At 39.3% G+C, this 14,020-nt stretch overlaps 1 protein-coding gene across 3 annotated transcripts in view; it reads left to right on the top strand.

Moving 5' to 3' along the window:
- Positions 1 to 168: 168 nt before the first annotated feature.
- The window catches only part of SPG11 (SPG11 vesicle trafficking associated, spatacsin), a 63,662-nt gene continuing 49,810 nt past the window's right edge, over positions 169 to 14,020 (top strand). The window contains exons 1-10 of one of the 3 annotated variants that reach the window (XM_039490892.1): positions 169 to 507; positions 1,920 to 2,104; positions 2,819 to 3,046; positions 4,395 to 4,593; positions 5,236 to 5,373; positions 8,036 to 8,493; positions 11,523 to 11,668; positions 12,567 to 12,699; positions 13,106 to 13,261; positions 13,762 to 13,818. In XM_039490892.1, coding sequence (XP_039346826.1) covers positions 296 to 507; positions 1,920 to 2,104; positions 2,819 to 3,046; positions 4,395 to 4,593; positions 5,236 to 5,373; positions 8,036 to 8,493; positions 11,523 to 11,668; positions 12,567 to 12,699; positions 13,106 to 13,261; positions 13,762 to 13,818 — 1,912 coding nt within the window. In that variant the 5' untranslated portion in view covers positions 169 to 295. Of the gene's footprint in view, positions 508 to 1,919; positions 2,105 to 2,818; positions 3,047 to 4,394; positions 4,594 to 5,235; positions 5,374 to 8,035; positions 8,494 to 11,522; positions 11,669 to 12,566; positions 12,700 to 13,105; positions 13,262 to 13,761; positions 13,819 to 14,020 lie in introns of those variants that run through there. The other 2 variants (XM_039490893.1, XM_039490894.1) reach the window with 2 other exon arrangements.

Raw genomic sequence — 14,020 nt, 5'->3', positions numbered from 1 at the left:
CACTGCACTGCACAGCTAGTACGCACGAAGACTACAAATCCCAGCATGCAATGCTCCCTGTGGCTGCAAGAGCTAGTCTTTACCGCAGGGCATTCTGGGAGTTGTAGTCTCAGCGCAATGTCCACTTCCTAAAGCGAAGAGATTTCCGGGTTTCCTCGGACCCAGCGAGTCTCGTCGCCCTCTCGCGTCAGACTGGCCGGAAGTAGTGCCCTGCGCAAGATGGCCGCGGCCCTTGTCCCCCCGCTGAAGCCGGAAGTGCGGTCTGGGGGGGAGCTGGCTGGCGGCCCCTAGGAGGATGGAGGGCGCGGAGGGGGAGCTGCGGGTGCTGCTGGTGCCCCTCGCCCGGGAGGCCCGGAGCCCCCAGGGGGACACAGCCCAGGCCAAGCTCAACAGGGCGCAGGACGCTCTGGGAAGCCTGCTGGTCTCGGGGGGGCTCCACCTCAGGTCCCTGGCCTGTGGCAGGGCTGGCCGGGCCCGCGGCAGCCCCATCCCGGGACCGTGGGCGGAGTAAGTGGCGGGGCCGAGCGCAGGGGCCGGGCGGGGGGGTCCCGTCGAGCCCAGGATCCGCGGCGCGTGGGGCTGGCAGGCCGGGGTCCGAGCCGCGCTCAGCCTGCGGCTGTCGGCCCTTTAACGCGGTCACGGGTTGTTGGGCGGTGCCCTGACGTGTCCGGGTTTCTCCGTCCGCTGGGTATTGTTTTGCTGATCGCCACTGGGCTGCAGCAAAGCGTGTTCTCCAGGGCCGTCCTCAAACCCTCACAGCCCGAAAGGTGGGAGACTGCAGAGGGCAGTGCTTCAGTATCCTGGGAAATCCCCCCAAATCGGGGCTTTTTTGAGTAAAACGTTTTGAATGAAATTTCCCAATTTCCCAAGTTGAAACATTTTACTCACAAATCCCCAGATTTGGGGAAATTTCCCAGGATATAGAAGCACTGTAAAAAACTTTTATCTGGGAATGTTTCACCAGATTTGGGAAATTTTTAGTGCTTGGTTGGGAAAAGTTGGTATCACGATATAGAAGCATTGGGAGAGGTCTTGCTGTGACCCACTAGCCCCCTCTGTTTGTCCTTTGACTGCAGAGGTGTTTTATCCCTGGGATAAAAACGAGGAGTCTGGTGGAACCTTAAAGATTAACAGATTTCTTTGGGTATAAGTTTTCATGGGTAAAAAACCCACTTCTTCAGATACATACATCTGATGAAGCGGGTTTTTTACCCATGAAAGCTTATGCCCAAATAAATGTTAGTCTTTAAGGTGCCACTGGACTCCTTGTTTTTGTGGACACAGACTAACACGGCTACCCCTCTGATACTTGTCTCCCTGGAATGGCTTTTCCAATATGTGCTAACTACTTATTGCTAAGCTGTCTGTTCCACCTTGCATTTTGCTGTGACCCTGGGAGAACTTTTCCCAGACCTGAAGAAGAGCTCTGTCACTGTGTAAGAGCTGGAAAGCTTGTCTCTCTCTCACCAATATAAGTTGGTCCAATACAAGATATTATCTCACCCACCTTATCTTTCTGAAGCGTGGCAATCTCCTCTGTCTTGGAAGACGACAAACTGTTAAAGCCTGCCTGAAAATTGAAGTGTCACTGACAGCTTAAAAATCACATTATGTTTTGAAAGTGTTGTGCCTATTATTGTTACAAGTAACACTTATGATCACTATAACTGAAATAGATAAAAGAGCAAGAAAATATTTTTCCTTTTTAGTGTTTATTTTGGACATTTGATAGCAGTTTGTGTGTGTATATTTCACTGTTTTCCTGTCAGTGTCCTAGTTTTGTGTGTGTGTGTGAATAAAACACCACACTGGGTATTTTTAAACTGCTTTGTTATGTTTTCTGAACTGTGGAATCTGCTGAAGTTGGAAGAGAATAATGTGAATAAATGTAACATATTAAATATTGTTATTAAATATAGCTTCATGTGGGAGGATGCAGAAAATAATGACCCACAAGAAAACAAGCCAAAACTCCTAGCTCTTAGTAAAAACAATGAACTGTTTGTCTATGAGCTCAATAGAGAGGATGGAAAATCTGACACAACTGCCTTGTACAGCTGGAATGAAAAGAGACTTAAAAAACTTCTGGAAGTTAAAAATATTAGTGAGTACATTCAATGTATATTCCATATTTTTAATCTCTTGGTGATTATGGACCCAATCTTGCAACAACTATTAACATAAGAATGGGCTGCAGGATTGGGCCTTAGGAAGGTGTAAAATATTTTCATGCTGTCATTTTTAATGTTGTGGGTTTGGAACTCATCAGTAATGCTAATGAATTTGTTGAATGGCAATGATATAAATATTACAGACGGTCATGCACTTCACCTGATCAAATGAAAATAAGAAGGTACTATAGTTGAGACTATTCTCCCTGATCCTGCAGAGACTTAAGTATATACTTAACTTTACACAGTGACTAGCCTGTTGAAGTCACTGTATAAAGTTAAGCAGCTGTGTAAATCTTTGCAGGATTGGGGCCTTGATACATTAAATAACTTTAATGTATCAAGTTACATTTGATGCCCTGCCCTGCCCTGCCCTGAAGTCTCCTTGCTAAAATATTTTATTTTCAAAATTAGTATTTTTAGTGCCTATCAAAATGTTGTTTTGTGTTCCCCAAGTTGTCTTTGTGTGGTAGAAGTTGGTTAAACAAATTAGTGCTATTCTTGCAACTGTTCTGACCTCAGTGATCTTGGCACTTTACATTGATCAAAAGGCTAAGACAATGAATTTAAGCTATAAAGTGTCTCTCCAATCAAAATGACCAATTTGAATATGTAAAAAACTTGATTCTTTAAAAATAATTTTACAGGTATTTCTTCAATATCGTCTGTGAGGATTCTGTCATTTAAAAAGAACACATCTTTGCTACTGTTGAATAACTTTATTCTTGTGCACCTTGATTTTCCTGGAGAAGATACAGAATTACAGGCACTTGACTGCTTTATCCTTGATTTGTCCGCACAAGCTTTGGAAAGAATAACAGATGTGAACTTTTGTAGAGGGGTTCTATTTTTGTTAGATAACTCTGGCTGGATATGTATCCTTTGCAATGGAGACTGTTTCCCAATATAATTGATCAAAAAAAGTAAAGTCATACTGTGAAGAAAAAGAATGTGGATAACAGGAAAAAAATATTTCTTGAAACCCTTTCAGGATTAAACACACATTTTGTGAAGGAAATTCAAGCCTCGCTATTTTGAAGTTATTTCATCCATCTAGTCCATGTGATAGCATAGTTCAGTGTGAAAAGCTGAAGTACAAGTACTAACACGGTCTCACCAGGCCAGTGGAGCTTCATTATTCCATTGTAGATGCCAACTTTTTGGTCTCTTGTGGCAGGATGATAGCCATTTGTTTCACAAACTGTTCAGCTATCTCTATTCCCAGCTAATTTTTCTTACACTGTGTAGTAATCCCATTATTTTGTTCTTCCAACTGTGTTTTGCAATAAGCAATTGCCAAAAAAAAATGTGAACGCACGTTTAGAGAGGTTCAGGGTTTTTTAATAGTATTTAGATTTTAATTAATTTTTAATTACATTCCTAATGGTTTTACAGACTTATACTATTAACGTCAACATATTTGTTTAAAGCAATTTATAGGTTATACTTTCCAAGACAACTAGATACAGTCATTCGGATTTGATCAAATTCTGTAGCTTGTTGTCCTGCTAAATAGCAGTGGTACAATTTCTCATGAGAGACTGGAGTCAATTCCATCATTTTTGGTGGTTGACTTCTTGTTAATGCTCCTACTCCATGCTCTTGTCCAGAATTCAAAAATAGGCTTGTGAACATTTTTCAAGCAGTCTCTCACCAATACTCCAATATTCATTACGTTAATTACTATTCAGAGAGATTGTTTTACTTCAGTTTCAATCCACTCAGTGTGTTATTTCAACAACCTTGCAATTTGTACTGCGAAAATTTAAAAAGACCTCTTCTGCTCTAGTCATTGTTAATTAAAACTGTACTTTGCACAGTTTTGCTTTTATAATCAAAAACCCATGTTGTCGAAGAGTGAAGTTTGGGGCAGCAGGGAGAGTGGATATAGAAATGGTATTCAATATGTGCTCTATTGACATAGAGTTTCTAATTAAATTGACTGTCAGCTTTTTATGAATCAGGGCACATGGCACACTTTGCATTTGTACAGCACCTAGCGCAATGTGGCTCTAAGCCTGATTGTGCCTTTGAGTGCTACTGTAAAACATTATAAAAAAATAATAATTATAAATATCTTGCTGTGCAAGAACTTGAAGACTATATACATATACACCTACCTTGGGAAACAAAGTACAAGAAATTCACTGTCCTATTTTGTTATGTATTGTTTGCTTGTTGAATAGTTTGAAACCTGTCACTTTCTTTGACTTTGGCGTAAAGACATTTTTGATACAGTAGATGGTGTGCATCTAGCAGATGTTGACGTTGCACTCTTCCAAGCAAATGTGGAGGATGAGAACAAGAATACAACCATCTTATCTCCCCTCACTCTGGTAAAGGTGTCGCACGATCTCAATGTCGCTGTGATCGTTAATTCCTCTAATTATGCCATTTCTATTGATCTAAATTTGTATTTCAGGTATGTTTGCTACAGAATTTTAAAATACATTTTTATGAGGCTAGCTAGTTTTAAATTATTGCCAATCTTGCATCTGTTGCGGTCAGAAGCCAAATTCCCATTAGTGTCCATTTGGGTCGGACTGGGCCCAAGATATAATAAAAGCTTATTAAAAAATCATGTTTCTTCAGAGTTTGCAAATCAGCGTGCTTCAACATACGTTCTTCCACTTGAGCAAGCAGAACAATAGTCTTCACGTACTATTGCTATAGGAGGTGAGGGATATATTGTGGTTTTTCAGATAGCATTGGGTAATAGCAGCTCCTTGAAGTATCTACAGGTATTATATTGGAACTGCTTAGCAATTTAAATTTACCACCTCTAATTGATAATTGCTGACTGAAGATTTGACCCTGCAAGAATTGCTCACCTGAAAGAAGATTGCAGAATCATACTCTGGGTTTGTATTATGTGAATGCATTTATATGAAATGCTGTTGAATTTAGAGAGAGGACCACTTCTCTGCAAGATAATCTTCCAGTTTTTCATCAGAATAATTTTGTGACTTTATAGAGTAAATATAAAAATTTGCATTTTAAAAATAGTCATTAAAAGTTTTGGAGGAGGTGTAACTTAAATTATTTTTAATATCTCTGTTTGCAGAGAATTCCCTGGGCATTTATTTTGTAAGAAAATTTTTCAAAATCTTCCTGTGACACGACTGGAAGGAATTGATGAGGATGACCTTGCTAGCTCTGACTGCAGCATGAAACTTACGAGGTTTTCTTTCCGGACAGACAGGTATGTAAATATAAATACCTTCTAGCACAAGCTGTTACAGTTTCTGCTGCATCATAATCTAGGTTAGAGGTTCTCAAATTGGGGGGCAGACCTCTCTGGGGAGGCATGGAATGTATTCTGAGGGGGCGTGAGAAGCTTTAGGAAAAAACTGTGCACATTTTACCCACAACAATGAATAACTAGCAAAGCTGATTCCTCCAGACACATAAGGTCCTCCTTCAGATAGCGCTGTGCATTTGGCTCTAGATAGCACTGTGCATTTTGATGGATTTCTCTTAAGCTTCCATAGTATTATACAAAGTTGTTGCCATCTGTACGTTAATCCGTTTGCTATGACACGCTTTGCACATTTAACTGTAAGCATTGACTGCAGTCAGAGTTTTGTTTTTGATCTTATTACAATAGATCATTGGCTCTGTTTGAATCAATAACTTACTGTTTTTAATATTTAGTGAGAGTTGCATGTTAGTTTTTTTTTTTTTTAAATCAGTCTATGTCCTTGTGGAGGCGGGAAGGGGTGTAAACTACAGACACAAAGAAGGGGGCACAATCAAATAAGTTGAGAGCCGCTGATCTAGGTGATTCACATATTACTAGACTACTTAATTTTAATTACAAATTTAGCAAGTTCTGAAATCAGCTGTGCACAAATTTGTTAGCTCATCTTAGTTTAAAAATGGTGTGGTCCTTAGGTCACTGCTAGGAAATTCATTAGACAATCTCAGTCCATTTTCTGTAAGCCACTAACCAACCTTGAGACAATAGTGTCCTTGTCATACTACTTTGACTTAGATTTTAACCAGTACCGACAGACATGGTGTCCTATTACAAGTCCCCCCAGAACTTTTTGTATGCTTGACATAGATGAATACATATCCTCATCCTTAAGAATGGCCATACTGTGTCAGACCAGTATCCTGTCTTCCGAAAGTGGCCAGTGCTGGATGCTTCAGAGGGAATGAACAGAACAGGGTAATTGAGTGATCTATTCCCTTTTGTCCAGTCCCAGGTTATGGCAGTCAGAGACTTAGGAACACCTGGAGCATAGGGTGGCATCCCAGACCTTGGCTAATAGCCATTGATGGACCTATTCTGCAGGAACTTATCTAATTCTTTTTTGAACCCACTTATACTTTTGGCCTTCACCACATACCATGGCAAAGAGTTCTTCACACAATGCACAGTCCATCTGTGGAAGTACTTCCTTTTGTTTCTTTTAAACCTGCTGCCTATTAATTCCATCAGGTGATCCCTAGTTCTTGTATTATGTGAAAGGGTAAATAACACTTCCCTATTCACATTCTCCATGTCATTCATGATTTTATAGACCTCTATCATATCTCCCTGTAGTCATCTGTTTTCTAAGCTGAACAGTCCCAGTCTTTTTAATCTCTCCTAATACAGAAGCTGTTCCATACCCCTAATAATTATTGTTGCCCATCTCTGCACCTTTTCCAATTGTAATAAATCATTTTTTGAGAAAGGCAACCAAAACTGCATGCAGTATTCAAGGTGTGGGCATACCATGGCATTGTATGCCAGCATTTTGATATTTTCTGTCTTATCTATCCTTTTCCTAATGCTTCCGAACGTTCTGTTAGCTTTTTTGACTGCCGTTGTACATTGAGCAGATGTTTTCAGAGAACGATTCAAGATCTTTTTTGACTGGCAATAGCTAATTTAGATCCCATCATTTTACATGATGATGTTTTCCAATGTGCATTACTTGCATTTATCAACATTGAATTTCATCTGCCATTTTGTCACTCAGTTTGGTGAGATCCCTTTGTAATTCCCTTTCTAACTTTGGACTTAACTAGCTTGAGTAATTTTGTATCCTCTGCAAATTTTGCCTCTTCGCTGTTCACCCCCTTTTCCAGATCATTTATGAATATGCTGAACAGCACAGGTCCCAGTACAAATTCTTGGAAGACCCTGCTATTTACCTCTCTCCATTATGAGAACTGACCATTTATTCCTACCCTTTGTTTCCTATCTTTTAGCCAGTTACTGATTCATGATAGGACCTTCCCTCTTATCCCATGACAGCCTACTTTGCTTAAGAGCCTTAGAGACCTTGTCAAAGGCGTTCTGAAAGTCCAAGTACACTGTATCAACTAGATCACCATTGTCCACATGCTTGTTGACTTCTTCAATGAATTAAAATAAAAATAGTCTGAATGTGTCTTGTTCACATGTAGTATTTTAATTTTAGTATTTTAACTATGATGTTTAGCTAGTCTTAGAGATAAACAATATACCATTAATATTAAGTTCTTAAATCCAAAGCTGTAACAGCTTTATGTATTCAGAATAGTTCTCTTGATTCGATGAATGTCTTATTTATCAAAAAACCTTACAAAGTCCTTGAGTAATTCTATGAGAAAATTAAAAACAAAGATCAACACTGAACTTAGTGAAATTTATGAGCTAATGTAGCTGTAAGCGTACAACTCAGTTGCACAAAGTAAATAATCAGTATTAAAATCGTTTTAGATAGATTACTTTGCCAGTATTTTGAGGATGGAGTGCAGGATTTTGGATCTTGTCCATAAATCTTAGTTTATGGTTTTTGATCAAAGTAATCTTTTAAAATTGAAGCCTGTAAATTACTTTAATTATCATGATTTTGGTGGTTGTACATTTTTCTCTCTTTCTCGAGGTCATGGAAAGCACACTTGTCCTCGCTGTATAACACATCAAAGAGACCTGACTCTCCAAATTTGGTGCCTAACATTTGCTTACCTTGGTACCAGTACCTTCCCCATCTTGAACATTATGATTATAAAATCTGTGACACATCTGAGAAGATCTTGTCCTCCATACCACAAGACATTGCCTATATCCTTTCCAAATCAACAAGGAAAGATTATGCAAATATCAATGACGTAGGAAGACAATGGAAAAAAATCCATCCAGGAGGCCTAGAAGAAATGATGAAACTTGAGTGTAAATCTGTGACAGGATTTAGTGCACTGTTTGCATTATCAGCAGGTGACAAAGGATTGACTGTTGCTCTGTGGGACTTAGAGACGCAAGATGTGACATATTATCACATTGGCAAAAATTGTATTTATGTGGATTGCAGTGGAGAGGAGCAGTTGTGTGTCATTCAGACAGGTGAGTTTTTTGGTTTTCCTAATATGGTGAAGACTTCTGTTGAAAACATTTTGGTCTGTACTAACAATATGCTTCCCCTGTCTACCTAATATGATTCTCCCCAATTCATAATGCTTTTCTGCTGAGGGTGAGTGTCATATAGGGCCCTACCATAGCTTTGTGGCCTGTTTTAACAGAAATTCAGTATGCGTAAATTAAACAAATTGGCGCATAGTTTGTAATTTTTTGATATACTGATTTATTATGAATTCCCCTGTTACAGTGAATAATTACATTGTATAGAAAAATCTATAACCATCCAATTTTATTTTCAGGGTTTAGATAGGAAGTACAGTTATATTTGCTAAATCTATGCTTTATTTTAAACCCTGCCATTTAGAACATTAAGTTTCAAAGACAGCGATTCATCATATCTCTTGCTGTAAGTGAGGGGCTTCATGAAAAGTTTTAGTGCCAGATCCTGCTTTGAGTTATACATTTGCACCTCATATAAACTCCACTGGGAGTTGTGTATGCTATATTTGAAGGTAGAGTTTGGCCCATAAAACGTGGGCCCTTATTCATGGCTAGGGTTGCTAACTCTGACTGAAGCTATTCTGGGAGATTTTTCCCCCCAACATGACATAATGTCATTTTCTTAAAATCTCCTGGATTGCTTTCAGTGCTCTCCTGGAGATCAATGCCGATTCTGGGAGACTCCAGGCCAATCCTGGAGGATTGGCAACCCTATTCATGGCCTGTGGCCCTGAATCTGAATCAGATTGGGGGCTCTTTCTTCAGTGCATTTTTGCTTTCTTTTTCGGCTGCTTTGTTTCCCCTGTATTTTCCCTTAGTTTCTCCTTATGGTACCCCCAGCATGGATGTTTTTACTTTTGCTGTGAAATGAGCTAGTGGCAGCCTCTTTTGATCTAGGAATGGGCCTTTTGTAGTTGCTGCACAAGCAGGTAGTTCATGCTTTCCTCATAGGTCACACATGCAAACTCCGTGGAGTGCTTAGTGAGTTTCCTTTCCTCTCCTCCATGGATCTTCATTATGAAACCCGAATCTGTCTACTAGCTGATATTCTTAGTATAGTGTACATCGTATTAACTAGTTTGTTAAATGCATTCCTTTATCTGCTGGAGAATTTTATGTTTTGAATATCTGAATTTGACCTTAAACCAATGATTTTTTTCTTCTGAATCCCTGAACCTCTCAGACTTAGTACCAGGAGAGAGAAGGTAGGTGAGGTATTATCTTTTACTGGACCAACTTCTGTTGATGGAAGGGACAAGGAGGAAGGAAAGCTCTGTGTAGCTCAGAAGCGTATACCTTCCACCAATAGAAGTTGCTCCAATAAAAGATATTACCTAGCCTAACTTGTCTCTGTCATATCTTCGGAACAAGGCTGCTACAACAACACTGCAAACATAAATATTAGGTAGGAAAACACAGATTCTATGGATATTTACATAGGTAAATCACTCTGCCCAGGATGCCTTCCAAACAATGGTCCTCTGCTGTGTCACTTGATTCTCTGACTCAAACTACATTCTTGTGTTCTCTTCTGCTTCTCCTGGACATGAGCACATGTAATCGTATATTTCAGTGGATAAGGATTTTGCTTATGACTGATCTCTTTGCAGTGTTTGGACATGAGGGTTTCATGCAAGTATCTCAAATTGATGTATTTTTAGTTTTGATTAAAATACTTATTTTTTGTATGAGAATTTATTTCACCTTGTAACTTTTATGTTTATATACTGAAGTTGTGAGTTTAGAGATGTTTTCTTTTGAAAGTCGTAAGAAAATTAGTAAGATGGATGTGAAAAGATGATGGTGTGACATTCTCTCCTCAGAGATTGTGCCACAGGATTCTTTGCTGCATTCTCTCCTCAGAGAGCCCAGAACCGTAAGCTGCTGTGTTACCTCTCTGCCTCAGCAAGAGAGAGCTTTGCTGGTGCTTAAACGGTGTCAGCTCCCAGCCACACCAGTCTGTCTGTTTCACCAGCAAAATCTTTGAGGCTCTGCCAGCCATAACCTTGCCTTGCAGGTGACATTGAGTGATCCCCAGTTCTCCAGAGACGTCTCTCTGCCGTATCCAGCTTCTATCACTAGACAGCCACAGAAATGACCAGGTCTGCTGCTTCCAAAGAGACTGTGCACACCCCAACCTGTTAGTCTACCTGAAGACCCCACTTACTTTAATACACAGCACTGAGATGGTTCAGAGTAAAACTAAGCATAAATTTATTAACAAAGAACATAGATTAAGTGATACTGAGAAAGAGAAAGAGACAGGTCTGGTTACAAACAAAACAAAATCTCCCTTGAACTTTAGCAAGCTACAGTCTTTGCCTATGCAGCTTTCTCACTTACATCAAGCTATCAGCATCTCCAGCCCCTCAGGCAGGAGGATCCTCCAGTTGCAGAACCAGAGGGTGTTGGTCCCTTTGTTCCCAAAGTGATGGATAACAAAGGAGTTCCCGCTCTTTCCTTTTATGGTCCAGAAAATCTTTGACATGTATTCTTTGATAAGTAAAGCCAGACAAAGTTTTTCTCCCTGGTTGCTTGTTCTTTGGGGTGCAGGTGCCAAGCCACTTCTTCATCTTCTGGTCAATTTGCATTCTCAATTGGCTTGATCACTTTGTTTACCTTAGAGGTAAATGGCCTTTCATTGTTCTTGGCTAGTAATAAAGCCATGCTGTTTTCTCATCCACCTGTTGGCCTGATCTGTGCAGACTGGTAAATCCACATTCCTTTCACTAGGACAGACTTAATTATCAGCTGCTTCCACAATTTATTTTAAGAACGTATTTCCAGCACACCTACGTAACTGTGTGTACACCACCCATACATAGATCACACAATGATATTCATGACACCAGGTATATGATACTTTACAGGACGTTGCTTGGCTACTTATTCAACAGTGTGATGGATGTACCCTTTTCCACTTGGCATAAAGGGGCATCACAGATGGAAAGTTCAGTTTTAAAAATATTAAATGTAAACAATATATTGACTGTCATTTTGGTTCTTTTATTTAGAGCATGGACTCTCCTTGATTCTGTTTGGTTTAACTCAAGAGGAATTCTTGAATAGACTGATAATCCATGGAAGTGCTGGCATTGTAGATTCTCTTTGTCATCTCAATGGGTGGGGAAGATGTTCGATTCCCATACATGCGTTAGAGGTAAAATAAAATGTAGTTTATCTATTATAGATGAGGAGAATATGTCCTTAAAGTAGTATAAGTAACTTATTTTAGTCTCTCATCATTAATAATGATTTTACCAGTCCAAGAAACAAACAAAAAACCCCAAAACAAGTTGAGTTAAGGTTAAGAATGTGTAAGTGTGTATCAGTCACTTAAGGGTAAAAAAAAAAAGTACAAGAATATTGTAGTTATTAAAAAAACAAGCATTGGAAATCTAAGAAAATAAGGAAATGTGAAGTAAAGGCTAACATACTGTAGAGAGAGTGAATTTTTTTTCCTGGACGAGAGCCCTGGATGAGTGCATGGAAAAATATTGGTCCTGAAAGCATTTATACTGATCTGCCAAATCAACATGTTTACAACTATCTCTTTCCTATGATTTTAACAGTTGATATTTCACAAGTCACTAGTATGAGATTTTTGCTTTTACCATTTCAGCCTTACAGATCCAGTATGAAAACTTATAAGCTCAGGCACAACATTAACATTTACTTGCCTGGCAAAGCAAACAAACTGCTTGTCTCTGTAGAATTTTTCAAGGCTGCAGTTCCATCTTTTAGATGAGGGCATTGGTTAAAAGTCCTGATGGCTGGTAAAATGTTGGACCTTTAAAACTGTCAACCTACACTAGTTCCTTAATAAGTGTCTGACTATTCAGTCCAGGATCTTGGACAAGTTTTATTTATTTTTTAAACCCTGATGAGATGTATAATATTCATTGCTGAATTGGCACTGTGTCTACATTGCTTTGGTTTTTTTCTGTCCCATATGCTTCCGCTTTATTATCACTGAACTTAAAGAAAAAATATTAGCAGTAATTCACCAATGCACCTTTTTAGAATATTCGTGACAGTGTGGTTGCATCTTTCTTTAGGCCGGTTTGGAGAACCGTCAGCTAGACACAGTAGACTTCTTTTTAAAGAGCAAAGAGAATCTTTTCAATCTTACTTCAGCCTGTTCCTTATCAGAGCAATCTACCAATATCACACCCCAATTTTACTTGAAAAGTAAGTCAAATATTTTAAGCAACATTAACATTTCAATTTAATTGCTTTTTTATTTGTAAGTAGTTATTTTTTTGTTCGGTCAGATTGCCACTTCATTTATTCACACTCTGATGTATGTTTGGATGGGAATACTCTCTCTGGGCTTGTCCCCTTCAAGTGAATGAGAGAAAACTTGTACAAGACTTTCAATATTTAAGCTGCTTGGCTGTGTTCCAATATTGTGCTACTCTAAACATTTTTAATGTGAAAAGAAAGTGGTGTATTTGCAAAGTGTGACTGAGTTAATTACACCGTGTAAAAGATTTAGGTGACTTACCTTTCTGGCCTATTAGTTTGACTCTTGTTATGTAGTGTGATCCATCATCTTTTATTGTGTGTGTGGTTTTAATTTCCTATATGATTATAGGTGTGGAAGAATTGAAGCCAGCTTTAGATTTACTTTGCTCAGCAATCAGAGAAAATGATTTGGAAGCTCAGAGTAAACACTTCTCTGAGCAGCTGCTAAACCTTACCTTGGCTTTCCTTAACAAACAAATCAGAGAGATTTTTATCCACACAGAAGGTAAGATTACTAACCTGGATAACACGTAGTAGCACATATCTGGAAAAACTAAATAGCACATCTTTATTTTTAAGATTCCCAAACTCTGTGCACAGGTTCTAAGTTTTTCAAAACTATTCTCTTAGGATTCTCACTCTCACAAATGAACTTGGGCTGGAGATTAGATTGAATCAGAGATCATATTTACAGGGAAAGGGGAGATGAAAAGTTAGGCTGAATAAGATGCACATGTCAGCTGAAATAACTAAGATAAATAACTGACCAAGCTCGAGGACAGTAGGGGTCTGATCATGCAGCCCTAACTCATGCGTAACCCCCATTGAACTTAGTGAGAGATTTGCATGTATAAGGATGTAGGATCAGACCCTAAAAGGGCCAATGTGTAACATAAGAGTTGATATCTCTGTAAACTCTTAATCCTGAATTCCAAAAAGTAGCTAAGTATTATTTCCCCTGCTCCTTTCTTCTGTGGAAGACTTTTCCCTTTCCCTGCTCTCCAGGTTACAATCCCACTTCCAAAGCCTCGTGTCGTGATCTTTCTAGCCAAAGAGAACAAGGTAGGACTCTTTAAAACCTGTAAATGCTACCCCCATATCAACTAGAAGGATTGTTGTGGACCAACACAGTGGTTCTCAACCCGGGGTCTAAGGCCCCCTGGGGGCCGCAAGCAGGTTTCAGGGGGTCTGCCAAAACCTACAGGAGTTTTGCAGAGCCAGCATTAGAGTTGCTGGGGCCCAGGGAAGAAAGCCGAAGCTTAAG

The sequence above is a fragment of the Mauremys reevesii genome, linkage group 10, assembly GCF_016161935.1.
Source record: "Mauremys reevesii isolate NIE-2019 linkage group 10, ASM1616193v1, whole genome shotgun sequence".
Taxonomy (NCBI): Eukaryota; Metazoa; Chordata; order Testudines; family Geoemydidae; genus Mauremys; species Mauremys reevesii.
Note: the sequence above shows the minus strand (reverse complement) of the source record. Positions and strands in the feature narration are given on the sequence as shown.